This window comes from Crinia signifera, chromosome 1 (genome assembly GCF_055691185.1).
Source record: "Crinia signifera chromosome 1, ASM5569118v1, whole genome shotgun sequence".
Lineage (NCBI taxonomy): Eukaryota > Metazoa > Chordata > Amphibia > Anura > Myobatrachidae > Crinia > Crinia signifera.
The window spans coordinates 372,123,715-372,151,613 of NC_139217.1; the positions used below are offsets into that span (position 1 = coordinate 372,123,715).

At 44.2% G+C, this 27,899-nt stretch overlaps 1 protein-coding gene across 3 annotated transcripts; it reads left to right on the forward strand.

Moving 5' to 3' along the window:
- The first annotated feature begins 36 nt into the window (after window positions 1-36).
- Window positions 37-27,803, forward strand: MTRFR (mitochondrial translation release factor in rescue). 3 transcript variants are annotated; one of them, XM_083151274.1, is made up of 4 exons: window positions 176-253; window positions 9,490-9,671; window positions 10,534-10,816; window positions 25,010-27,803. In XM_083151274.1, exons 3-4 carry the CDS (start codon window positions 10,547-10,549, stop codon window positions 25,223-25,225), a joined length of 486 nt encoding a protein of 161 aa, XP_083007400.1. In that variant the 5' UTR covers window positions 176-253; window positions 9,490-9,671; window positions 10,534-10,546; the 3' UTR covers window positions 25,226-27,803. The 3 variants fall into 3 exon arrangements, with proteins under 3 accessions (XP_083007401.1, XP_083007399.1, XP_083007400.1); XM_083151275.1 differs by lacking the exons at window positions 176-253; window positions 9,490-9,671 and adding an exon at window positions 37-162; XM_083151273.1 differs by lacking the exon at window positions 9,490-9,671 and having other exon boundaries at window positions 124-253; window positions 25,010-27,802.
- Window positions 27,804-27,899: the final 96 nt, after the last annotated feature.

A 27,899-nucleotide genomic window follows, 5' to 3' on the forward strand; every position in this document is an offset into this window, starting at 1 on the left:
TACTGCATGAATGTCGCCGATGCGGGAGCCATTTTGTGTACTTACATTGCGTGTGGCTCAATGGATTTTGGTCTTCAATAAGATGGCTGCCAATGATCACTTCTGCGTTTGCAATCAGGGACCCTTTGATTGATTCGTTTCCTGTAGGTCGGTCACGGAGAGGTAAGGCATTGGTTAACGCACTTGTACAACCGATTACCACTGTTTTCGCTGTACGCGTGCGTCAAGAGCTGCCTACAACAACTTAATTAATGTGAGTATATTACCACGCTCTAGGAATGCGTTCGTTCTAACTATGGTTGATTATTAGAGCCCATTGTAGTCCGCCCTGTTACTTAAAGTGCCTGGGTCTTGATAGAACTGTTTTTTTTTGTTTTTTTTTTAATATAAGCGATTAATGTGTCCTAGTTTTATGGTACACATGTCCTGTGAGAACTCCCCCCCCCCCCTATTCCAATATTAACAATAAGTTATAGATTGCGCAAATTGTATTGTCACAATGTATATTTCTTCAGATTTTAGGGGCCTATGTACAGCTAAGGGGCTCACTTTCTTTTCAATGCACACCGTATTGTAGAAAAAAATATATCTTTTACACTTTTCTCATCTTTGGAATCTGAAACTGCGTATGCGCACTCGCACAGTAACAGATTCGAGAGCAGTACAGAGGCTGCTGGAGAGGGATCAGGAGATCCTTTCCTACAAGACTGCGAGAATGCCTCCATAGGCATAATGTGGTTTAGGGAATGGGTAAAAACCGGACCTTGGAATAGCGGACTGGACAGGCTCCATTCATCGAAGTCTGAGTCCGGCCAGTCGGGCTAATGACTGTCGGGATCCCGACTGTCGGAACCCTATACCGAACCCCTGGACGGGTCACTACAAGCTCCGGAATGGCACAGTTGGATGAAAGGAACCATTCCGGGGCCTGGTCCAGTTCCGGTTTTACTTGATGGCGTAAATCAGCGGGGGAAAACTTTGTAAATAGGGGTCAGATCATAGTCCCCACTGATAATAAGGACTGTGCTCTGCACTTACAGTTGACCTTTTGCAGGAAATTTCTGTGCAAACTCCTTCATGTGTCTATTAGGGCATAGGGGCAGATTCACTAAGGATCGCTTATGCAGTCAATCAGGCATAAGGAATCAAATTTTGACTTTACGATCACAGGACTCATCCTGCACATGTGCAGTTTCCCATCCATCGGAAAACTGTGATGTGGATCACATAACCGATGCTTAGTGAATATGCCCCTTTATCCTAGGGAGGGACGGCCCGCATTTCCAAAATATGGGGATGTATTGCCTCTTTTCTGGGAGCCAGGCCAAGGACTGCACCACAAGGCACAATTTATTTGGCCTGTCAAGCCGCCCTGCTACAGGCATCCTGAGGAAGGCTAGACTAGCTGAAGTTGCAAAGGAACATTTGATCACAAATGCAATCAGGAGGTGGTACGGTATGCACTTCCTCCTGCATTTGCATTGCTAGGGATCACAAATGAGAAGCTGCTGTGAGCAGCTTCTCCTATGCAATCCTTACCGAATCAGGCTCAGCGCAGATACATAAAATTATAAAGTTAATAAGATACAGACATGAGAAGTATGAACACATGCCATGAAAATAATAAGTAGCCCACTAGGTTGAAAGGTAACCTAAAACAGCAGGGAAGTGGAACATTTTTATGTTTACCTTATATAGGAAATGTAATTTTTTTTACACAATATTTTTAATTTGAATTTATATAACAAATGTAAGCGACGCTGGAATATTTAGCCAGTATTTTGCTCATCTCTCAGATGTTGACACTCATATTTTGCACATCTGTTAAGGAGGTGTTGGCATTATTAGCAGATATTTTGCGCATCTCTCACAGAGATGTTGCCACTCAAAGGGTTAATAAGCGCACAACAGAAAAATATGTTGTTGGGTGTCATTTAGTTATCATGTGTCACAATCTGTGGTGTGGGTGACCTAGTGATGTGTTGGAAGTGAGCAGTACCATCTACACAGGATACACACAGGTGCTGAGCTGCAAAGCAGTACAAGCATCACAGGATTCACAGGTTATGTGCTGGGGTGAGGAGCAGTACCATGTACACAGGAATGTGCTATGTTGCAGAGCAGTACCAGCTACTCAGGATACAAAGGTATGTTTTGGGTTGCAGTGCAGTACCAGCTACTTAGGATACACAGGAATGTGCTGGGTTTCGGAGCAGTACCAGCTACACAGATGTTCAAAGTGGCATTCGGAATGCAGCAACAGTAAATCAGCTGCCAAGGAGCTTGGAAACAAGGCTCAAGTGCAGAACGGTAACTTGAAGCACTGGCACTCATGCTAGAAGGAAGTGCCCCTTTTATTTCCTGTTTGGAATTGGTAGTCAGCTTGTTTTTGATCTGGCTGGGATTAGACACCTCCTGGTCATCTGATATTCGGCAAGATAGCTGCACAGAACAAGAAGATCCAATACAGGCCTGGAACGCAAAATACTTATAGCCTGTGTTCCCTGGCCCTTCCAGAAATTGAGGGGTACATTTACTAAGATGGGAGTTCTATTGAATATTATTTATTGTTATTTATATAGCGCACACATATTCCCCATCACTTTTACAGAGAATAGTTGAACATTCACATCAGTCCCTGCCCCAGTGGAGCTTACATTCTATATTCCCTAACACATGTACATGCGCACACACACATTCATTATAGGGTTAATTATTTTATTGGGAGCCAATTAACCTACCAACATATATTTGGATTGTTGGAGGAAACCGGAGTACCCAGACGAAACCCACGTAAGCATGGGGAGATACAAACTCTGCACAGTTATGTGGGGTACACAGGGGTACCAGGAAGATATGGCCCAAAATGAGCCAATTTAGATACAATCTCGCCCGATTGTATGTAAATCGGGCGTGTTTTGGGCCATTTAGCTGCCCTTTTAATGCGATCTCGATCCAGTGTGCGGCCCAGTGGGTCGTTAGGTCTTTTCTGAGATCCTACATGCTGCAGGTAGGATCTCAGAAATGACCATTGTAGTGGGTGCGGGTCGCGATCACATCAGGAGCTTTTTCTGTGCCAGTCGGCGGCTCCATCAGCTTGTGAGCGGGTTGTACATTCCTGTGATGACCCGATCATGAGCAGGATCGTTCTGGTGTGTACCCAGCATTAGGGCCATGGTGGGAAATGAGCCCAGGGCCTCAGTGCTGTGAACTGAGGCCCTGGGTTCAGTTCACAGCACTGATGGCGTAATGCTAACCATTACACCATCCGCGCTGCCCATATGTCCATACCTGAATATGGTATGTTGCCCATAGCAACCAATCAGTTGGTGCTAAATAAATAAGAAGTTGAATATGGGGTTGCTATGGGCAACATCCCAACTTTAATAGAACTCCCATCTTTGTAAATTTACCCCACAGCAGTATCACGCACAGAGGTCCCATATGTGACTGAGATGCACTTAGTCGTTCTCCATGGAGTGCAGCAATATCCTGCTTGCATCCGTAGCGGTAAGGCAAAGGGTTTAGGTCTGATGTCTCAATTAGACGCTGGGACATCATGCATGTCCTGCCCAAAAGCACTGGCGGCTGAACCATTCTAAATTTCTATTTAAAGCACCCGAATCACATATTTTCCAATGAATTCCGCTTGCCCTTCAGGAGGGTGCATACAGAAATATGGGCGCCCGCAGCATTTGTGCCCTATAAGAACAACAATTGAATTGTTCCATCAGGTGCCCATTAGTTAAAGCTGCAATAAAAACAAATTAATTCTCTCCCCCCCCCCCCCCCCCCCTAAAAAAAAAAAGTGAAGTTGACTTATGGGCATTAACATACAATATAGCCAAGATTGTGTATAACTGAGATGAGTAATCTAAATCAACTGGTGTGTTTAAGGTGCATACACACTGTACAATTTTTTTGACCAATTTGGTTGAAAAACATTTCCATTGTCCTGGACGGAAGATGTTGACAAAAGATATTGTCAACAAACAAACAATGAATGATGATGCGCATACCCGCCAGTTGTTCATCAAGATTGTTCGTCAACTGTGCATGCAGCTCAATTTGAATATCTTTCAAAAAGAGCCTATAAACTGTAGCTAGACCTTTCTTCTTTCGTCTGTCGTCAATATCTTTCGTCAACATCTTTAGTCCAGGACACTGGGTTCAATGGAAATGTCTTTCAACCAAATTGGTCCAAAAAATTGTACAGTGTGTATGCACCCTTAGACTTAACGACAATTTTTTTTTTTTTTTTCAACAATTATTTTTAAAATCGTATTCCATATATTTTAACTTCTATCAGCAGCTGGACCAAATGCTTTTCCATGATAAAAAATCTAAAGATGTTTGTTTTGATTTTATCTGACCTGTACAGTGTAGGGCAGTGGTTCCCAAACTGTGCGCCTGGGGTGCCTTGGAGCACTTGCAGGGGTGCCTCAGGCTGGTGGTCCAGAACAAATTCAAGTTATTTATGGCCAATGAAATAGGCAAAATTAGTCCTTGTGGCTTCCAATTAAGAATATGTGGGTAAACAGAAGTAAATCACGTTTCTCACCACATAAGTGGACCTAAGGAAACCATATAACTCACAACGAATTTAATATTTTTCCTGAAATTAGTAACCAACTTTTGGCCTAGGGGGTGCCATGAAAAATATTCTGATACTTTAGGGAGCTGTGATTCAAAAAGTTTGGGAACCACTGGTGTAGGGTAATTCAGGTTTTTCTGAAGGGAAAGAAGAAGCATCTTTTCCAGTACTGCAGACAATAATTTATTTAGGTAATATTGAATTTTGAGTAAAAAACAATATATATTATTGTTGTTATGGATAATAAACCAATAGAGGACGCAGATTCAAATTCAAGGACAAACTTATACTATGAATAAAAATATGAATCCTATTTATTGTGGATGCCAGATAAAAATCTCTATGTGACGCAATCATTTTCTGTTATGTATCCTTTACCAGAAGACCTCAGGAACTTGTGTGTGCCTGCTGCAGATAGGATCTGTAAAACGACCAGTGGGGCGCATCGGAACGGATTGGATTTGGCCCAAAACATGCCCAATTTACAATCGGTTGAGATTGTATCGAAATTGGGTGGATTGAGGCCAAATCGTTCTGATGTGTACCCTACACTAGCGTTAATGTTCTCTGATATTGCAAATAGCCTGCTAATGAGCCTGTTGCAATTTTTTCATTCCTGGGTGGCAGCTACACTTGCTCTCTGGCTCCGTAGCCTAAAGAATTGCTGCTGCGTATACACATATTAGACTCTTTAAGCACTGATGCTAACATGTTTTATCTATTTATGTCATTTTTGTCTTTTATTATTGAAATGAGTTTACTGTTATGTCATTTATTATGTTCTCCAATACTAATCTGTTATTAGACCATGCATTTTGTATATAAGTATATGGAATATACAAGTTTTTCTCTGCTGATTATTTTTGTTGTTTTCTTTTGTGTTTGTTTTCATGAGACCTTCTTTTTTCTTGTGTGTTCTCAAAACCAAAAATCTTAATAAGAGTGAGTGAATAAAAATGTTTAAAAAAGAATTGGTACTTATGTACTAACTGGGCTGCCGATTTTGAAATCGGGTCCATCGCATCGCATCCGACCATATCGCATGCGATGCGATGGACCCGATTTTTCCATAGGATTCAATGTTAAAATGGACTGAGTCCATTTTAACATGGAATTCAATGGGAAAAGGGGTCCTTTTCATACCCCTACTATCCAAGTGGGCATGGAGTTGGATATAAACCTGTGGCAAGCGTAGCGAGCCCCGCGAGGGGACACAGAATACCGTCCCCTCGCGGGGCTCGCTTAGCTCGCCACGCTTTGGGCTCGGTGGCTCGCTACGCTCGCCACAGGTTTATATCCAACTCCATGCCCACTTGGATAGTAGGGGTATGAAAAGGACCCCTTTTTCCCATTGAATTCCATGTTAAAATGGACTCAGTCCATTTTAACGTTGAATCCTATGGAAAAATCGGGTCATCGCATCGCATTGCATGCGATATGGTCGTATGTGATGCGATGCGATATCGCATCGCATCTGATTGTATGCCTTAAGTTAAGGCATACAATCAAAAAATCGGCAGCCCAGATAATACATAAGTACCAAAGAATTACATTTTCTTATCATTTCGTCATACTAGGGAGTTAGGAAATTAAAGAATGTTGAATTATTATTATTATTATAATTTTATTTATAAGGCGCCACAAGTGTTTCGCAGCGCCGTACAAAGGAACAATACAGGGAGACAAAACTTGGCATAACATTGAATAAATAACAAAAATACAGTACAAATAAAGAGCACCACAGTTTCAATACACATTACAGCTTAAATGTAAGTAGTGAGGACCCAATCAACATACAACTAGAGGCTTGAGGCCAATGATGGAGATGAGTATGAAGATGGTCACTGAGTGTTGGATTAAAGGAGAGCTGTGAGTGAAATGTGAAGAGAAGTGGGCTTTGACAACAGGAGGGAAGAGGGCCCTACTCGGAGGAGCTTACAATCTAGTAGGAAGGGGAGACAGACAGATTACAAGAGGTGCAAGCGAGGGGGTGGTGGTTAGATAGCAGGATGTAAGCAGGCAAGGGGTCGGAGAACCAGCTGGTTTATGCAGTGGAAGGGTACGCTTTGATGAATAGGTGAGTTTTCAGTGCACGTTTGAAGCTTTGCAAGGTCGGGGAGAGTCTAATGGAGCGAGGGAGTGCGTTCCACTGAAGGGGTGCAGCACAGGCAAAGTCCTGGACTCTAGCATGGGAAGCAGTGATCAGGGTGGAGGAGAGACGACAGTCGTCAGCTGACCGTAGAGGGCGGGTGGGTGTGTGAATGGAGATGAGGTTAGAGATATATGGAGCAATGGAATTAGATATGGCCCTGTATGTGAGTGTGAGGTGTTTGAAGAGAATTCTGTAGGGGAATGGAAGCCAGTGCAGATTTTGTTGAAGGGGAGTAGCAGAATTAGAGCGGCGGGAGAGGAAGATAAGCCTGGCTGCAGCATTGAGGACAGATTGGAGAGGAGCTAGTTGGGATTGAGCGAGGCCGGTGAGAAGAGCATTACAGTAGTCAAGCCGTGAGATGACTAATGAGTGGATGATCAGCTTAGTTGCACTCTGTGAGAGGAAGGGCCTGATGCGAGCAATGTTGCGTAACTGGAACCGGCAAGAATGGGCCAGGGCTTGGATGTGGGGTGCAAAGGAGAGGGAGGAGTCAAGAGTGACACCCAGGCAGCGGAGTTTGGGGAACAGGGGAGATGATGGTGTTGTTAAGAGATATTAGTAGGGGGCATAGCTCTGGGTGGGGGAAAGATAATAAGTTCGGTTTTGTCCATATTTAGCTTCAGAAATCGCTCTGACATCCAGGTAGAGATGGCAGCGAGGCAGTTGGAAACTTGAGAGAAAACAGTGGGGGACAGATCAGGAGAGGAGAGGTAGATTTGGGTGTCATCTGCATAGAGGTGATATTGGAAGCCAAAGGAGTTAATGAGTGCGCCCAGAGAGGAAGTGTACAGAGAGAACAGAATGGGGCCAAGGACGGAACCCTGAGGGACCCCGACAGGAAGGATAGAAGGTGGTGAGGTAGAGCCAAAGGCAGAGACTGAGAAGGAACGGTTGAAGAGGTAAGAGGAAAACCAGTTGAAGACTGTGCCAGAGAGGCCAATGTTTTGGAGTGTGTGGAGGAGGAGAGGGTGATCCACAGTGTCAAAGGCAGCAGATAGGTCCAAAAGGATAAGCAGGGAGAAGTGACCCTTGGATTTGGCTGACAGCAGGTCATTGGTGACTTTCACTAGGGCAGTCTCAGTGGAGTAAAGAGGGCGAAAGCCAGATTGAAGGCAATGGTGCTTGAAGGCTCCACAATGGGTCTGCTGGCAGAGGGTGACAAGGAGAGGCAAAGGAAGAGGTAGAGGGTGACCAGCAGTATGGCTAGTAGTGGATAGACTACACAGAGGTCACCTCTTCTGAGTGCAGCAGGCAGCAAATGGACAGTCAGTATTTAAAGTTGATTTTTGGGAGCAGAAAAAAAGAGGCAAGTGTAAGGGATCTCAGGGGCAGATTTATTAAGCTCAGTGAAATGTTGTGAAGTGTCTGGTTTTGGTACTTGTTTCCTAGCACGACCACAATCGCATTGATCTTGTACCCTTAATAGTGGTATGCGATGGCCCCCGACGCGATGGACCCGATTTTCCATTGAAAAGTTAAAAAATCGCGTCGGTCGCGTCGCATGTGGCTATATAAGCATTAAATGGTCCTGACGCGATGCCCCCGATTTCCCATAGGGAACAATGTTAAATGCCTCAATTTACCCAAATCAACAGGGAACAATGTTAAATGGTCCAGAAAGCCCCCAAAACACCCCTGAACAGTGAAATGGCCCCCCAAAATTAGTTAACGCCACCCCACGATCAACGTGAACCCGAAGCGTGGCGAGCGCAGCGAGCCCGCGAGGGGCGGCGGTACGCGTCCTACGACCTTTTCATACCCCCACTATCCATGTCGGCGTGGAGTTGAGAATAGAATAGTGTGGCGAGCGGACGCGGATACCTTCGCAGGTAAACGCGTCCCTTTGCGGGCTTCACAGGTGTCCGCGTCGCCACGGATACCTGTAAAGCCCGCGAGGGGACGCGTATAACTGTGAAGGTATCCGCGTCCCCTCGCGGGGCTCGCCACGCTTCGGGCTCGGTGGCTCGCTGCGCTCGCCACACTATTTTATTCTCAACTCCACGCCGACGTGGATAGTGGGGGTATGAAAAGGTCGTAGGACGCGTACCGCCACGCTTCGGGTTCACGTTGATCGTGGGGTGGCGTTAACTACTTTTGGGGGGCCATTTCACTGTTCAGGGGTGTTTTGGGGGGTTTCTGGACCATTTAACATTGTTCCCTGTTGATTTGGGTAAATTGAGGCATTTAACATTGGTTCCTATGGGAAATCGGGGGCATCGCGTCGGGACCATCGCATGCGATTTTTTAGCACGCATGCGATGCAACCGATGTGATTTTTTTACCTGCGATGCCCCAGATTACAATCAGTGTGGCCGTGCTAGGAAACAAGTACCCTGGTTTTTATGACCGGCCAATCAGCTCCTAACTGTGAAGTTACAGGCTTGGTTTGAAAAATGACAGGTAGGAGCTGATTGTCCTATGATAAAAACCAGACACTTTATCACTTTACCGAGCTTAATAAATCTATCCCTCAGTGACCTGGGCAAGGGCCAAATTGTGATGGCTAGAATATGAGTCAGTGCAGGTCTTGCCAGAAGGACAACCATGAACCAGCAACAGGGTCATGGCAGCCCATGGCTTATTGGTACGAAATGTGGGGAGTGAAAGCTAGCCTGTGTCATGGATCCCGCACAAGAGCTACATTTAGCATAAATTGCAGAAGAATGTAATGCTCACTATGACAGAAATATGTACAAACATACAGTGCATTGGAGCTCACTAAGTATGATCTGTGTATCAACAGGCTGGTCAAAGTGTCCATGCTGACCACTGTCTGCCACCAGAACTGGAGCCTATAAAAGGGCTTGGTACCTTCTGGAGATACTCTGACCCAGTCCTCTATCCATCACAATTTGGCCCTTATTCCTTTGTCCATTTTTCATGTTTCCTGTAACACCTCAACTTCAAGAAATAAATGTAATAAAGGTAAGAGACTCGAGGAGTTCAGCACCAGGAGACCTCACTGTTGCGCAGTTACCAATGAAATATGGTTACTAAAGCTTGATGCAATTAACTGATCAACAGCCATATTGGCCAACAGTCCAATAACATGGATTGTTGCCACATGACTGGAATAGATGTACAAGCAGCAACAATAAAGAATCACAATAACATACGGGTCTGAATCCAAACATGATACTTTTCATTAAAAAATAATATTAAATAGTATATAGTGCTCAAAATCTATGAATATTAGTAAGTTAATGTTTGTACTACAGTACATTCTTAGTGGTTTATTTACTGAGCCATGGTGAGAGAGAAAAGAACAAAGGTAAAGTAATAACCAACCAGCTCCTGTCATAATTCAAACACAGCCTTTAACATGGCAGTGAGCAGGTGATTGGCTGGTACTTTTTTCCATCCACTTTATATCTCTCCATTTCTCAGTAAATAAAACCCTTAGGGGAATATTCAATCCCCCACCAATATTCCCGATTGGGGAAATTCTTTTCCGACAGCATTGAACAGGGATCTCGGCAGAATGGACCAGACTTTAGAAGCAGTCGAGCCCGTTCTGCCGAGAGCGGCCGGGAATTGTCAAGCTCCCAGCCATAGCTCGCCGATCCACGGCCATATCTCGCGGCCAAACCCCTTTTTCGGCGTTCCTCTCCCACCTGCCGATTCTTAGTCGAGCCGAACGAGAACGGGACAGGGTCATGGCTGTCGGGCCAGCCCGACAGTCGTGACCCAGGATTGAATATCCCCCTAAGTTTCTGTATAAAGTGTTTTGGAATTTATTAATCTTTAATAGTATTTTTTTCAATACCATTTGTTTCTTATTGTACAGACATCCACAATCCATGTCTTCTCCAGTCATCTTTTGTGTGTCTAAACTGTTGTCTTGGAAACCATGGATTACTGGGAGACAGATGAAATTCCTGAAACCATGGACTGGCGGTGCATTGTCCCAAAGCACAGGAACTAAGGATTCTTCCTTTGATTTACTAGAACTTGATGAGAAAGAATTAGAAGAACAGTTTGTTAGAGGACATGGCCCAGGAGGACAAGCTACTAATAAAACCAGTAACTGTGTAGTGCTAAAGCATGTTCCTTCTGGTATTGTAGTAAAGGTAATGATTATTTATTACTCATTTATCCACAGACAAATCTACAAATAATGATTCCAAGGACCTGCCTCATGGATACATATAGATCAGGGGTAGCCAACTCCAATCCTTGAGAGCTCAAGTTCACGTTTTCCAGGTCAACAGGCAGGTGCACAGGTGAACTCATTACTAACACATTTTAAGTGATCCACAGGTGGAGCTTAATACTTCACTTGCGATTCTGTGAGGAGACATGGAAAACGTTAACTGTTGGTAGCTCTAGAAGACTGGAGTTGTCTATCCCTGATATAGATATATACAGTCCATAGATCTTGCAGTCAAGTTATGTCCACACACGGTACTTGTTGGGAGCCCTCCGTAGTCGATGGTTGGCATGCAGTCACAAATATATACTACAGGACGGCAGCCATACTGCATCTGTAAGTCTTATATAATATCTTCCTGAGAGCCGCCCTCTTGTGTTATGTGTATACAGTGCACGTAGAGTACTCGGCACTCTGTTACCACTTGCAGCGTCCCGGGTGCCTTCCACTTAACATGAATAACCTCTCTTCCATTTGGCGGCACTCACAGCTTGCTTCAAGAAAGAAATTCACATGCTTGTGTACATTCGTGTGTGTATAATAAATATATATATATATATATATATATATATATATATATATATATACACACATACATACAAAAAATAACACAATTGCACATATGCAATATGTGACTCCATAATTCTATCCGAGGTACTGTGCCGCTCCTTCAACTAAACCAAACCCACAGCTTCTATAGTGTGCATGTGGAAAGGAAATGGTGAAGCACACAATGAGCATGATGTATAACAACTTATCTATAATAAAGAGCTCACTTACATCCCAGTAATAAATGAACAGCGTGCCAGCATCATAGAATTTGACGGCAGATAAGAACTACTTGGCCGATCTAGTCTGCCCCTATTTTAAACAGGTTACCTCAAACCATATTTGATCCTTATCTTTTTGTAATGATATCAATATGCCTATCCCAAGCATGTTTAAATTGCTCTACTGTATTTGCCTCTACCACCTCTGATGGGAGGCTATTCCATTTATCCACTACCCTTTCTGTCAAGTAATTTTTCCTCAGATTTCCCCTGAATCTTCCTCCCTCTAGCTTCAGTGCTTGTGTTCTGTTGCTTCTGTCGTGGATTACTTTACATTTATTCCTCATCCGCTCGCCACGCTTCGGGCTCAGTGGCTCACTGCGCTCACCACACTATATTAAATCAATTCCACGCGGACGTGGATAGTGGGGGTATGAAAAAGTCAGAGGACGCGTTCCGCTGCCCCTCGCCACGCTTCAGGTGTCTTTTATGACATACAATCATATTATTGTATACCTAATATTACATGAGAAATCGCATCGCACGGCACTAAAATGGCCCATGCGATGCGATTTCCCTACGCAGAATAGCCCACTAAGCAAATAGCTTAGTGGGCGCCATTCTAGGAAACAAGTACCCTTCTTTCTTTCTACTGCTGATTCCTCTCCCTATGCAACCAAGCATCTGACTTGCCTTCTTCATTGCTTTGTTACATTGCCTACCTGCCTTTAAATCCCCTGAAACAGTCTGCGATGTGGGACAGTGTCGAAAGACTTACTAAAGTCTAGTTAAGCTACATCTACAGCCCCAACTTGATCTGTTACTTTAGTCAGCCAGTAAAAAAAGTAAATAAGATTTGTTTGACATGATCTTCCCCCAATAAACCCATGCTGTTTCAAATTCTGTAAGTTGTTGGTTTTCAGATATTCTACAACTCTTTGTTTTAAGAGTGTTTCCTTCAATTTCCCTACTACTGATGTAATGTTCACTGGTCAATAGTTGCTTACCTCTTCCTTGCTTCCACTTTTGTGCAGTGGGACTGCATTTTCTGTTTTCCAGTACTCTGGTATTACTCCAGTAACTAGTGACTGGTTGAATAATTCTATTATTGGTTTTAACAGCTCCCCTTTAAGCTCTTTTAGTATCCGTGGATGTATCCCATCTGGCCCCATTGATTTATCCACTTTTAACACTCAGTTTTGAGACTTCCGTTAGGATCAATCAATAACCAACAATTCCAGGTGCAGATACCACCCACCGGACAGCAGCCAGAGGGCCCTCTCGCACGCCAACGTTAACCAGCTCCTGGAGCTCCACGGATAGAGGCGTCTGTACTTCACCAATCAAGTTCTGAATGGTAGTGAAATGCGTTGAAAGTAGCTTGAGTGGGGACGTGCAGACACCTCTATCCGTGGGGTACCTGGAGATGGTACCATCGGCGTGCGAGGGGCCCTCTGGCTGCTGTTTGGTAGGTGGTATCTGCCCCTGGAATTGTTGGTTATTGATTGATGCTGGCAAGCTGTTCATTCATTACATGAGCTTTTTATTTTAGTCAAGTTGTTATACATCATGCTCATTGTGTGCTTCTTTTTGTTTATATATAATAGCTCATTATTACCTTATTAAGATGGGGTAGCAGCTTGTATTCTAATGCGCAGATTAGGTTGATCAGAATAAATCTGAAAAAAGGAAAACAAGCACCTGATGGGTGTAGTACTGTAGATTAGTAGTATAAGTCAGAAGATTTAGCACTTTCTGTGTTAATATGTGTACAAGATAGAGTAATGCATCAATTCCCCTAGTGAGTGAAATACTCTCATGTAACTCAGCTATTACCAATAGTCATCTTCTCAGAATTTTCATATGCAAAGACATATAGAGTATTTATCAAACTAAACTTATACACACATGATTAATGTAATATATCAAAAAGTACACCAAACTCTCCAGGGAACTCCGTCTCACATGAACAGAACAAGCCTTAATAGCATAATTTTGTCGCTTGAAAGATTAAAGGCCCATACATACTGGGTGACTTTGAGCTGAAAGCCGCTCAGTTTACTTGTTTGAGCTGCTCAAAAGCCGCCCAGTGTGTACTGGGCAGCGGTGAGCGTTGATGTGCGTTCCTGCATCATCGCTGGCCTGGCCGCTCACCTGCTGGTATTACCAGCAGTTGAGCGAGGGGGTGGGACATCTTTCCATAGCGTCCTGTTATGGAAAGCTGTCCACCCCCAGGAAAATCGCTAAGACGGGCTACAAACGCTCATTGTGTATGCACTGAGCTTTTTTCAGCGCAGCAATTTTTCCCCATACTCTATCAGCATATACGCTGGGCAAAAAATACCCAGTGTGTATGCACCTTAAACTGAATCACATAAAAAAAATCCCAGATCAGAGCATTTCCACAGTCCTAATAAAGACCCTCATATTTCATGTGCCAATGCCAACTGAGTCGTAATGCGTTTCGCCACTATATAGTGGCAGCTTTTTATAGCTCCCACTATAGAGGAGAGAAATGCACTAGTAAGCAGCCTGTTACTCATATATTGCCTGTGAAGGACCCCATATGGTCTCCAATTTGCCCTGGAGAGATAGTTGCCGTTTGGAGGAAGATTGAACCCCAGCCGCTATGTGAACTCTCCATCAGCTGGTGAACTTGTTGGTAAAAAGCAGACGGTGCACACTTTGGCCACAGTGTGCAGTGAGAAAGTGTTTACCAGTGTGGGGCCATAGATGTCTATAATATACCTCAATTTTCATTGGCACATTAAATAAGAATGTGCCAAGTTCTCCGGCAGCATGGACCTTTAAAAACACATATGGCTAGGTGCTCCAAGATTCAAAAAGTGATCAAGTGGAGAGTGATAAGTAACCAGCTAATCAGCTCCCAGTTGCCATGTTACAGGCTGTGTTTGAAAAATGACAGTCAGAAGCAGATTGGCTGATTATCATTCTCCACTTTTTAAAGCTTGGTGCATCTGGCCCAATGCCACACACCATTCAAAATTGGCAGTTTTTATTTTTCAAAGATGGGGTAAGACAATTTGGTAACATTGCATAGAACACATTAATTAGTTATGTGCTTTTAACCCCTAGTAGTTGTACCAATAGCATATATAGCATTTTATTATCTGTTATGTATGTTGTATAATTGGTTTTGGTTATTGATATATTAGAATATTTACACAGCAACTAGTTTCCATGTAATATGAAAACAGCAATAAACTCAATGAAATAAAAACATTTCCTCTACCTCCCCATGGCAGCTGTACTATGGGTTTTCCCCCTCATTAGGTAGATCTGGAAAGGAAAAAAAGACACAACACTGCCCTATATAAGGACCGCCCCTACTGAGGCTCAGTGTCTTTTTTTCCTTTCCAGGTAGAGGAGGCTTACCCTGAGCTGCTGCAGCCTTCCCCACTGCCTAGTGCAGATAGGGGTTTTAGGCAATTAGAGGCTACCCGCTACCTAGTGTAGTAGGGACACCTGTCTGGCAATACCCCGCTGCCTAGCGCAGTATGGGGCTATGGAGCATAAAAAGAAAAACACACCTCGCAGCATGGTCATACAGGAGCGCGGAGGTACATGTGGTGTCCGGCATCAGCTCCCAGGCTTCACCCACAGTCCTGTCGGATCTCCCCCCCCCCCCTCCGGCGGGGACACGAGGAGGAAGCCGGCTACAGTATCAGCGGCTAAGGGAGACGTCAGACGCGGCGTCTGACGTCATCGCGCAGGCCCCAGACTGGCGCGCGCGCCTGAGGCGCGGGGTAATGGCGTCTGACGTCACCAGAAGGCGCCAGGGGGCGCGCGCGATCCCTGACAAGCAGAGCACACGCCAGGACTTAAAATGGCGCCGCAGCTAAGCAGAAACGCTGCTGAGATCTTAAGCCAGACGGATATAGGGTAAGACTCCGCTGTGCAGCGTTGCTGCTGGAGTACATTTGCTTTATTACTCTACCCTTTATATGTCTAACTAGCATATTGTTATGACAGTGACTCCGCAAGCATGGAGGATGATAAGAAGCAGCAAACAAAATCAGGGTAAGCCAGAGGAAATTAGTAGTAAAGAGTCATAGTGTATTCCAGCTCTAAAGCAAGGTATTATCCCTTGCAGGTCAGAATCAAGTAAGGAAAAGCTGGAAGTGAAACAGAAACACAAAAAGCTGCATGTGGCTAAATGCTCTGCATGTGATGCACCTCTGCCAGATAAATGGAAAAGTGCTGTATGTGAGAAATGCAAGAAAGCCCCCATAATGAGGCCGGACCAAATGGCGGACCTGGTCGCCATGCTAAAAACTTCATTAGCTGATACCTTTGTTACAAAGGAAGATATGAAGAAAGGGTCAAAAAGGCCTAGGGACCCACCATCTGAGGACTCTGACCCAGGGGAAGGTCCTGCCACTGACTTACCTGAGGAGGTGGAAGACGGGGAAGTTACCCAGGAGAAAATGGAGCTGGACTTCAATCCAGATCTCCTCAACAACCTTCTCATCCTGATAAATAAATCACTCAGCATTGAGGACCCACAAGAGGAAGGGAAGTTGCAGGACCTCCTCTTTAAAGATAAAAAGAAAAAACCAAAAGCATTTCCTCTATCAAAGCCACTTCAGGATATAGTAGAGGAAGAGTGGGCTAACCCAGATAAAAAAATAGCCGTGCCTTTAAGAGTCAATAAAATGTACCCATTCGACACAGACCAGGTGAAGAAGTGGGAGGTGGCGCCAAAAGTTGACTCTGCCATTGCCAGACTGTCAAGAAAAACTACTTTGCCCTTAGAAGAAGCCAATGTATTTAAGGATGCGATGGAAAGAAAGATGGAGATGAGCCTGCGTAAGCAGCATATTACGTCCGGCGCCTCCATCAAAGCTTCCTCGGCAATAGCGGTGACTTCGAGAGTACTAAGGTCCTGGTGCCAGGACTTAGAATCCGACTTATTGGATGGAGTAAGAAGATCAGAACTCCTTAAGATAATTCAGAACGTGCAAGTTGCCGTTGAGTTCATCTGCGATGCATCACTGGATGCGGTCAGATTGGCGGCCAGAACAAACGCGAGCACCGCGGTGGCCAGAAGAGCATTGTGGCTGAAGCCTTGGTCGGCGGACGCACAATCTAAAAATAAGCTGGTATCCCTCCCGTTCCAGGGAGATTACCTGTTTGGGAAGAACCTGGATGAGATCATATCAAAAACCACGGGGGGGAAAGTCAGTATGGCTTCCCCAGGACAGGGGCTTTAAAAAAATGCCTAATAGATCTCAAAAGTTTCAATCCCAAGACTTCAAGGAGGCAAGGACGTACAGGCCCGGCAGAGGGTACAGGAGGCCCTGGTCTGGGGGAAGAAGTTCCTTTCGTGGCCAAAGAGGCAGAGACGGAAGGTTTGGATATAACAGACAAACACAATGACGCCAAGGAGAAGGTCGGGGGCAGGCTGAAGAAGTTTCATTCAACCTGGGGCCGATCTACAAGCGACAAATGGGTGACGGAGGTCGTATCGTCAGGATACAAAATAGAATTTGTACGAGATCCTGGGGTATGGCTGGAAGATTCACCTATACCAAAAAACAAAGAAGAAAGATTGGCGTTGAGACAAAGTCTACAAAATATGATATTACAAGGCGTTGTGGTGCCGGTCCCCAAAGGGCAAGAAATGACAGGTTGGCAATCAAGATTCTTCGTAGTCAAGAAACAATCAGGAGGGTTCAGGACCATACTGGACCTGAGGAGATTAAATGTATACGTGACAGCCAGGAAATTCAGGATGGAGTCTCTCAGGACGATACTCCCAGACATAAAGAGGAACTCCTTTCTGACCACAATAGACCTCAAGGATGCCTACTTACACATACCAATCTATTCAGAGCATCAAAAATTCTTAAGGTTTCGAATCTTAGGCATAACTTATCAGTTCACGGCGCTGCCGTTCGGCTTGTCAACATCGCCAAGGACGTTCACAAAGGTCCTGATAGTTCTTGTGGCAAAACTCAGGGAGGAAGGCATCACAGTCTGGGCCTACCTGGACGACTTGCTGGTAATGGCGCGGTCAAAGGAGCAAGCCTTAAGGCACACACACAGGGTAATGAAGTTCCTCCAAGAACACGGATGGATTATAAATCTAGAGAAAAGTCAGCTCCAACCCACAACAGCAGTGAAATACTTAGGAGTCATCATAGACTCAAGGACAATGAAAGCGAGGTTGACAAGGGAAAGAATAATGAAAATAAGACAAGAAATAAGCTACTTCTTACCAAGGAGGGCAGTCAGATCAGCAGACTGCCTAAGATTATTGGGTCTTCTGTCAGCGGCATCGGACACCATAAAATGGGCAAGGTTTCATACCAGAAGCATGCAGAACTGCTTTCTGTCTCAATGGGACGGAGACAGCAAGAAGACAACCCAAAAGATCCTCTTATCAAAAAGAGCCAAACAAGACCTGCTCTGGTGGGTGACAAAAGGAAGATTAGGACAGGGAAAGTCCTTCACCACAGGGGAACAGGTGCTGGTGACAACCGATGCCAGCATGTCAGGCTGGGGGGCAGTATGCCAAGGAGCAGCAGCCCAAGGAGAATGGACAAAACAAGAAGGACTGCTTCACTCAAATATCAGGGAAATGAATGCAGTGAAGGAGGCGTGTCAGCACTTCCAATCCCGCCTATACCAAAGAGAGGTAGTAATCAGAACAGACAACCTGGTGGTAGTGGCATACCTAAACAAGCAAGGAGGCACGAGAAGCAGATCCATGATGACAGCAGCAGCGCAGGTACTGAACTGGGCAGAAGCTTGGACAGAGAGTCTCTCAGCAGTATTCATTGCGGGGCAGGAAAACCGGTACGCGGACGCCCTAAGCAGGAGCCCGATAAAATCAGGGGAGTGGGAATTATCCCAAGAAGTGTTCGGAGAGATAGTTCAGATGTGGGGCAATCCGAGGACAGACCTGATGGCAACCAGAAACAACAGGAAGGTGAAGAAGTTCATCTCCAGACACTGGGAAAAGGAGTCCTGGGGGACAGACGCGCTAACGTGTCAATGGGAACAAGGGTTGATGTATGCCTTTCCGCCATTCCCGGTCATCTCCAGGTTGCTAAACAAAATACAGAGGGAAAAGGTGACGGTGATAATCGTCGTACCCACATGGCCAAGAAGAGCCTGGTTTCAGAAACTGGTCAGGATGGCAGTAGCAGGGCCCTGGAGGCTGCCAGATCGGGAAGACCTGCTGGGGCAGGGAAAATATGCGCAACAACAGCCCAGGAACTGGAACCTAGCGGCATGGTTGCTGAAACCAGAACTCTGGTGAGTAAAGGCTTCTCTTCGAAAGTAGTAAGGACTCTTCTGAGGGCCAGGAAAAGCTCAACCTCAGGTACATATTACAGGATTTGGAAAACATATATACAATTCTGTAGGACGCAGGGGAAAAGTCATAAAGCCATACCTACGGTCCTAGACTTCCTGCAATCAGGCTTGGACAAAAAACTGTCAGTCAGTACATTAAAAGTACAAGTATCTGCTCTTGGGGCTATACTAGACAGGAAAATAGCAGAGGATAAATATGTACAAAGGTTCATACAAGCATCCAAGAGGATAAGACCAGAGTTCCGCAACCCTACTACGCCATGGGACCTTAATCTGGTGCTGAACGCCCTAACAGAGAGCCCTTTCGAACCGCTTGAGGAGGTACCAGTCAAGTGGCTAACAACTAAGGTGGCATTCCTGGTGGCAGTAACATCCACAAGGAGAGTGTCGGAACTGCAAGCCCTATGGGCAGAAGAGCCATTCCTGAATTTCTACGAAAATAAAGTCGTCCTAAGGACAAACCCTAACTTCCTGCCCAAGGTAGTGACTTCCTTCCACATCAACCAGGAAATCGTACTACCATCGTTCTGTGCGAAACCAGCGAATGAAAAAGAACAAAAGCTCCATAAACTCGATGTGAAAAGAGCATTAATGATCTACCTACAAAGAGTGAAAGATTGGAGAAAAACAAAAAGGCTCTTTGTGGTGACTGAGGGCAAGAACAAGGGCCTAGGGGCCTCGAAAACAACCATCGCGAGATGGATTAAGACATGCATAGCTGAGGCGTACAGGAGGAACAATAGGGAAGTTCCCCAGAGCTTAAAAGCCCACTCCACTAGAGCAGTGGGATCCTCCTGGGCCAGGAAAGGGGCAGCATCCCTTGAAGAACTATGCAAAGCAGCCTGTTGGGCCTCAGCACATACCTTTTCTAGACATTACAGCTTGGATGTTGAATCCTCCAGTGACGCAAAACTGGGCAGGAAGATACTAAGCGCAGTAATCTAAGGATTACACTGACTCACCTTTAAAAAAGGGAAGGACATTTAATTTCAAAGCAACCTTATATGTAGGTGATTACAAACTTGCATCGTAAAGGTAATATTACTTCTATTGGTCCCTCCCAAAAAAATGTTTTCTTTCTTTATACTGCTATGGTATTACCCATAGTACAGCTGCCATGGGGAGGTAGAGGAAAGTACGGATTCTTACCGTTAATACGCTTTCCTCTACTCCACCATGGCAGCATTATTCCCTCCCTTGGGATATATGAAGCAATATAAGTGTTATGTTATGTTATGTAAAGATGTATAATTGCTGATAATCAAGACACTGAGCCTCAGTAGGGGCGGTCCTTATATAGGGCAGTGTTGTGTCTTTTTTTCCTTTCCAGATCTACCTAATGAGGGGGAAAACCCATAGTACAGCTGCCATGGGGGAGTAGAGGAAAGCGTATTAACGGTAAGAATCCGTACTTTATAGGTACTTGTTTCCTAGCACGGCGCCCCCAGATTTAGATTGTATTACATCTTTTTCAATTCTTAATTGTACAAGCACCCTGATGGGTGCTTTTAGTGCTAAATGCACCCCCATTGGCAACGCCACCCCACTATCAACGCCAACCCGAAGCGTGGCGAGCCCAGCGAGCCAACGAGGAGCGGCGGTACACGTCCTCTAAACTTTTCATACCCCCACTATCCACATCAGCATGGAGTTGATTTTAGATAGTGTGGCGAGCGCAGCGAGCCACCAAACCCGAAGCGTGGCGAGCCACCGAGCCCAAAGCGTGGACGCGGATTACTTTACATGTATTGCGCGTTCGATCTCCACGCTTCGGGCTCGTATTCCGCGTCCCCTCGCTGCGCACACTATCTAAAATCAACTCCACGCCGACGTGGATAGTGGGGGTATGAAAAGGTCGGAGGACGCGTACCGCCGCCCCTCACGGGCTCGCTGTGCTCGCCACGCTTCGGGTTGGCGTTAATCCTGGGGGTGGCGTTGACTATGGGGGGCATTTAACATTGTATGGACCCATCAGGACCCATTGTAAGGACCCATGCTTGTACAATCAAAAATCGTATACGATCGCATTGTATGGCATACGATGCAATGCGATATTTTATTGTACAATATCGCATCGCATACCAGCGTATACCTTATTTAGTGTAATGGTATACGATGCGATGGGCGCCGTGCTAGGAAACAAGTACCCATTTATAATTTACATATCCTAAATGTAAGAAAAAAAAAACACCGATAAAACAGGAGCACAAAAGGCAAGTTAGAACTAAGAAGCCTAGTTCAGGATTGCATGATCTAAAAAAAAGAAAAAAAAAAGGGAAATTTCTGATAAAGGGGAATAAGGTCATATTAAAGTAAGAGGTTTGAAAACCCAGAGGTTAAATTCTCATGGGGCATAATATTAATGTATATTACCTAGTCACACCTAGTGACATATGGGTTCACAGGAGGTGCGGATGCCGGCTGAACGTAAACATTTTTTTTAAAGTGCCAATCCGTTCAGCTGGCTTACCGCACCTCCGGCGAACTCTGTCACTATTACATATGCCCCCTTATCTATGGTAGGAATTATGTAGGTAGACTGATATTTTCTCCATGGCTGACACATGCCAGATTTTATTCACAAGTTGCTGGCACGAAGGAGGATCCGCACATTTCTGTTGTCTAGCAATCAGGCAGTAGACCGCATTCAGAATATGCAGAGAGCTTGACAGCATATTTATGAAGACCTTAAGCAACTTTGGAAAGATCAGGGCAACTTTGTTAACCCCTTCACGACATTTGACGTATATATACGTCATGGTCGGGAAGTACTTCCCGACACATGACGTATATATACGTCATGACTTCTAACTGTCACTGCGTCTAGAGACGCAGTGACAGTTAGGTGATGTCTGCTGTCCCTGACAGCAGACATCCCCCCTCGCCGCCCAGGGGGGGCAGGGGTGCCCCCCCCGGTCGGCGATCGCTGTGATTGGCTGTTCAAATCTGAACAGCCATTCACAGCGTTTCCTGTGTTACCGGCGGCTAAGCCGCTCGGTAACACAGGGATCGGTGGTGATCGGTGCTGTCAGGTACAGCACCGATCACCACCGATGTGCAGCCCACCCCTCGCACCCGCCGGGCACTCACCCGGCAGCAGCAGCGGCTCCAACGGCTCGTCTGGAGCGCACGCAGCGCTGCCCCCCTCCCCCCCGCAGCAGCAGCAGCAGCATCAAGCTGCTGAAAAAGGTGTACAATAAAATATATGCACTGAAAATATATGTATATATATATATATATATATATATATACATACACACACACACATATATATATATATATATATATATATGTGTGTGTGTATATATATGTATATATATAAATATATATATATATATACATATATACATATATATATATGTGTGTGTGTGTGTGTGTATATACCCCACCGATCGCCAGCCCCCCCCCCCCCTCCCACCCGGCAGCCCCCCTCCCTCCCACCCACCCGGCTGCCGCAGCGCCAGCACCCCTCCCACCCCCCCGCCAGCCGCAGCGCCAGCCCCCCTCCCAAAGCTGGTGACTAAAATGGGGTCACTTGTGGGGGGGTTCCACTGTATTGGTGCTTCGGGGGTCTTGCTAATGCGACATAGCACCCACCATTCATTCCGCCACCAAAAATCACTCCTTCCCTTCTGAGTCCTGCCATGCACCCAACTGGTATTTTTTGGTCACACGTGAGGCATTGCCGTACTCGGGAGAAATTGGGGCACAGATTTTGGGGTGCTTTGTCTCCTTCATTCCTTGTGAAAATAAAAAATTTTGAGCCAGAACTGCATTTTTCTGTAAAAAATTACATTTTTTTACACAAAAATGCAGATCTGGCTCAAAATTTTTCATTTTCACAAGGAATGAAGGAGACAAAGCACCCCAAAATCTGTGCCCCAATTTCTCCCGAGTACGGCAATGCCTCATGTGTGACCAAAAAATACCAGTTGGGTGCATGGCAGGACTCAGAAGGGAAGGAGTGATTTTTGGATTTTGCAGCACAGATTCTGGTTGAATGACCCCCGAAACACCCATACAGTGGAACCCCCCCACAAGTGACCCCATTTTGCAAACTACACCCTTCAGGGAATTCATCAAGGGGTATAGTGTACATTTCAAACCCCCCGGGGTTTCACCAATTTTGATACAACTGAGCTGTGAAAATGAAAAAAAAATTTTTTTTATTTTCACTGCCCAGTTGTACCACAATTGGTGAAACCCCTGGGGGTTTGAAATGTACACTATACCCCTAGATGAATTCCCTGAAGGGTGTAGTTTGCAAAATGGGGTCACTTGTGGGGGGGTACCTAACTTTTAGCATCTTATGGTGCCTAGAAACCTACATTGTGCCTAAAAAATAATCTCATAAAAAGGAGGCTCCAAAATCAAGTAGGTGCTCCTTCTATTATGAAGCCTGTGGTTTGGTCACCGTGCACACTAGGGCCACATATAGGATATTTATGAAAACCAAAGAATTGGGGGAATCAATTTTTAGTCACATTTCTCTAGTAAAATCTACTGTGTTCCTTAGAAAAATGTATTAAAATTGCAAATCTGCAAAAAAAATGAAATTTTGAAATTTCACCTACACTTTCTTTTAATTTCTGTGAAACACCTAAAGGGTTAACAAACTTCCAAAATGCTGTTTTGAATACTGTGAGGGGTGCAGTTTTTGAAATGGCATCATTTATGGGGGTGTCTCACATACAAGTCACTCAAAGTCACATCATAACTGACCTGGTCCCTAAAAAAATCAGAGTTTGAAATTTTCTTGAAAATTTGAGAATTTGCTATTCATATTTTAAGCCTCCTAGTGTCCAAAAAAATGAAAATGAGGTTGAAATAATGATGGCAACATAAAGTAGACATATGGTCTATGTTAGTTATTCACTATTTTGAGTGGTAAGATTATTTGTCTCACAAGCAGAAAATTTAACATTTTGCAAATCGCAAAATTTTCCATTTTTTTACGACATTTTGGTATTTTTCACAAAAAAACACAGACTGTATCGACGAAAATTTACCACTAACTTGAAGTACAATGTGTCACGAGAAAACAATCTCAAAATCACTGGGATAAGTAAAAGCAAAAAAAAGTTATCCCCACTTAAGTGATACATGCCAGATTTGAAAAAAAGGGCTCTGTCAGGAAGGCAAAAACTGGCTCTGTCATGAAGGGGTTAATGGCAACTTGAACCTCTGAGCGTAGCCAGGAAATCTCATCCTAAAATTGGGCTATCTTAGGGCATGACCACCAGATATGTAAGTAGGTGTCCTTCTTACCACAACCCCTGCAACATCAATTTGACGCAGAACTATACATTTTGCGCAAACGGGTAGACACCAGGTTCCATCTGTTTAAACAATTAAAGGTTGGGGGATTATGGGGCTTTTTTTTTTTACTTTATTTGAACCTTTTTTTAAATTGATGTTTTTTTCCGCCAAAAAAATATCACCCTAAAATTCTTATTTTTTAAAATGGTCAAGATATGTACTATTTAAAGCTTATTCAGAATTATTTTATTAACAGATCTGCATATATTTGAAGAAATGTATACTGAATTGAGTTTAAATAGTTATTATTTAAATCAGGCATGTCCAACGTTGGCCCTACAGATGTTTTAAAACGACACATCCCAGCATGCTTTGCAATAGTTTTAGCATTCTCTAATAGCAAAACTGTGGCAAAGCATGCTGGGATGTGTAGTTTCAAAACATCTGGAGGGCCAACGTTGGACATGCCTGATTTAAATAATTTGATTCTAACCCCAAAAAATCTCCAATTTTGGGGACATTTTTTGAAAAAAAATATTAAGTGGCTAAAAATAAAATTTAAATTATGTTCGTTACAGCACCCTGCACCTTTGAAAACCTGTGCAGTACCTCTTTCCTGCCTGGTGTGTCGCTGTCTGGTCCTTTTAGCACAGTCTGATCTGTACAGATGTACTTAGAAATGCACAAATTGTTGTTACCTGAATAAAATAAAGAAAATGATGTCTATATTTTACTTCTAGTGTCACCAAACCAGATCAGTGGAGATTAACAGAACAAGAGCAAGAAGAATTCTTCAAGAAAAAATTGATGTTTTCTATAAAGGAGAAAGTAGTGAAATTCACAAGCACAAAGAAGAGGCAGAAAGAAAAAAACAAGAGAAAAGGAAAAAAGCCAAGGACAATTTAGAAAAGAAAAAGCATTTCAAAGAGATGCAGCACTTAGAAAGCAAGGAATAATAGCGCTTGTAACCATGGGTGTGCATATAATGAATGGATTGGACTTCCACATCAGGCATCTCAGGCTTGTGTAAAAACGTTGATTACTGTTGCAAATCATACTTTGATCTAATACAGAGACATCTATTCTAAAGTGGTTAGAATGTTTATTGAAAGGATGCTTTACTTCTATATTTCTGTATGGGAGATTTGAAAAAAAGTGAAATATCTCTGGAAAGTCTCTGTAAAAGCATCTAAATCACAGAATATACTGGTCTTTCCTAAAAGAGTACTTTTTTTGTACATATTTATAATATATTTAAATAAAATAAGACATTTGCATTCCTCTTGCACTTGTGGAAGATGTGATCATTCTCGGAGACAATATACAAATGAGTAAGTAGTAGGGGCCTGATTCAGACCCCAACCCGAATTCGCAGCCCAACCGATTATCGAGAGACCGTGCATGCACACGGTATGAAGTGCGCAGGGTCCCCTTGTGAACACAGCCAGCAATAGCTTGCCATCGCTGGCCGTTCGCCAGGTGATTGACAGCCGGCGTTTTCTGGGAGTGCCTCAGAAAATCAGGCTGCGCCCAGCTGTTGGAAGAGAGGGTCGCTGATGTCATCAGCGGCCTCCTCCCCATGGCAATCGCAGCGCCAAGTAAGTCTAAACTTACTCGGTGCTGGGAACATGGCGGAAAAACCATTCGGAGGTGAGTGCACGTCTGAAAAATGTATTCTCAGCAAGGGCGTGGGGGGGGACTCATTTACCTGATCGCTGGGTCCCAAAGATTTGCAGCCCCGCAATCAGATCTGAATCAGGCCCTAGATCTGCTAGTTGAAGGCCAATGAGTAAAAGGGTTTTATTCTTTATCACTGTGCAGCAATTTTCCCATGCTCCTGGCACCTGACTATGGAATAAATCAGATTGGCAGGCATTGTGAGACTTTAGCAAGTACCTGGTGCCTTCTCCTGGGGCTTAGGTCCACTGATTTTATCTGTTTCCTTGATTGGCATCGATGCCCGAACTGTGTTCTGAACAGGGTTGGGGCGCACTTCTTCTCAATATTTATACCTGCGGTTAGGTGACTGTTTACATCGTTGTGGGCGTCCAGTTTTAATGCTGGACCTATAAAATCAGGACTTTAGCACGAGATAGTTGCTAGAGTATTAGGCTGCTCAACTAGTATATACTATATACTATATGTGTATGACCCGCTTGTCACTAAACTGTTAATACTCTCACTTTAATAATTTTGCTCATCTGCTGGAGCTTGACTGTACCGAACTCTGCAATCCAACTGCTAGATACTGCAACAATAGAAACCAACTCAAGGGGTTGCGGCCAGTGTGCTGATTGCAGCTAAGTGTATACCTTTGGTACATTAGACTCCATGCCCTTGCTAATTTGCTGTATCGATCTTAGCTGGTAAAATAAATCAATTTATCTACTGTGTAGCCGTGACAGTGTTTTTGTTTTTCTCTCCTCTGTGTAGCTTTGTTGAGTTAGACCTGGCAGGCAGGGGCTTTCCAGTGTGCCACACTCCCTCTACAGGTAGGCATGAAATCAATTGGAAACAACATTGATAAAACAAAAGTGGGTAATAATATTTTTGAGACTGCCTATTGTAAATATTCTTCCTCTGCCTCTATCCATTTTAAACGGTTTAAATGGAGTGAGTATCGGGAGAGACAAGACCAGTCCATTATTTATAGTGACCCTGTCGATGTCTCGATATTCAACTCTCCTAGATCTGATACTATTTTTCCTTAATAATAGTTAATACAAATGTATCTTCTTCTATTGGGCTCGGGGAATTTGTTCTTTGGTCCCTTGTGTTCCCCTCCTTTTGTTTCTGTCTGTCCCGGTCCTTTTCTTGTCTTCCCCATACGCTTGTTTATTTACCTGTATTTATGGTACAGTATATCTGTTGTTTACTGCAAACTCTTGGTTTCTGTTGATATTATGGTGTAAGTGGTGACAGTTTGTGCTGTGTACTATGTAATGTATACTGTCTGCTATAATAAAAATGTAATATTTAAAAATGAAACAAACTGGGTAATAACAGACCAATGCCCTTTTCCCACTGCAGCTCAAAAACGGTAAATTGCCGATTTTTCAGTGCAAAATACCGTTTAAGGCTGCAGTGGGAAAGTGCAAAAGTTAAATGGTATTTCAACCCGTTTCTACGCTAAAATAATGTTTTTGAGGCAGTGGAAATGCCTCTTAAACGTTATTTAGTGATAACAACAGGCTACAATTCAGTGATAGGCTGTTGCCTGTGTTCTGTGTAATCTGCTGCAGTGGGAATGCTAATACCGTTTTAAATACCATTTAAGATTACCAGTACTTTAAACATGTCTGCAGTGGGAAAGCAGTACAACACAGAGGTCCTTAAAGTTATGCTCTCCAGTTTTTAGTAGTATACACAAAACAATTTAATTTTACTAAACCACTATGATTACACAGAGATGTTAAGGCCCCCATACATTAGTCCGACTTGTCCTAGGGACAAGTCGGACCTGATTTCACCCTGCAGCTCCCCGGGAGGGGGACACGCGATTAGGCACTTGATGTGCCAAGGTATGCATATGATAAATCACATGGATTTATCATATGCAGTCCCCGGGGAGCTGCAGGAGGAGGGAGCCATGCGGGGGACATCAGCGGGCGGGGGATGCCAGCTAATAGA

What these genes read in the sequence shown, in the direction of transcription:
- MTRFR (XM_083151275.1), top strand. Translation starts at nt 10,547, where the DNA reads ATGTCTTCTCCAGTCATCTTTTGTGTGTCTAAACTGTTGTCTTGGAAA. An exon ending in CTTCTGGTATTGTAGTAAAG is followed by an intron (nt 10,817 to 25,009) that starts GTAATGATTATT and finishes TTTTACTTCTAG; the next exon opens with TGTCACCAAACCAGATCAGT.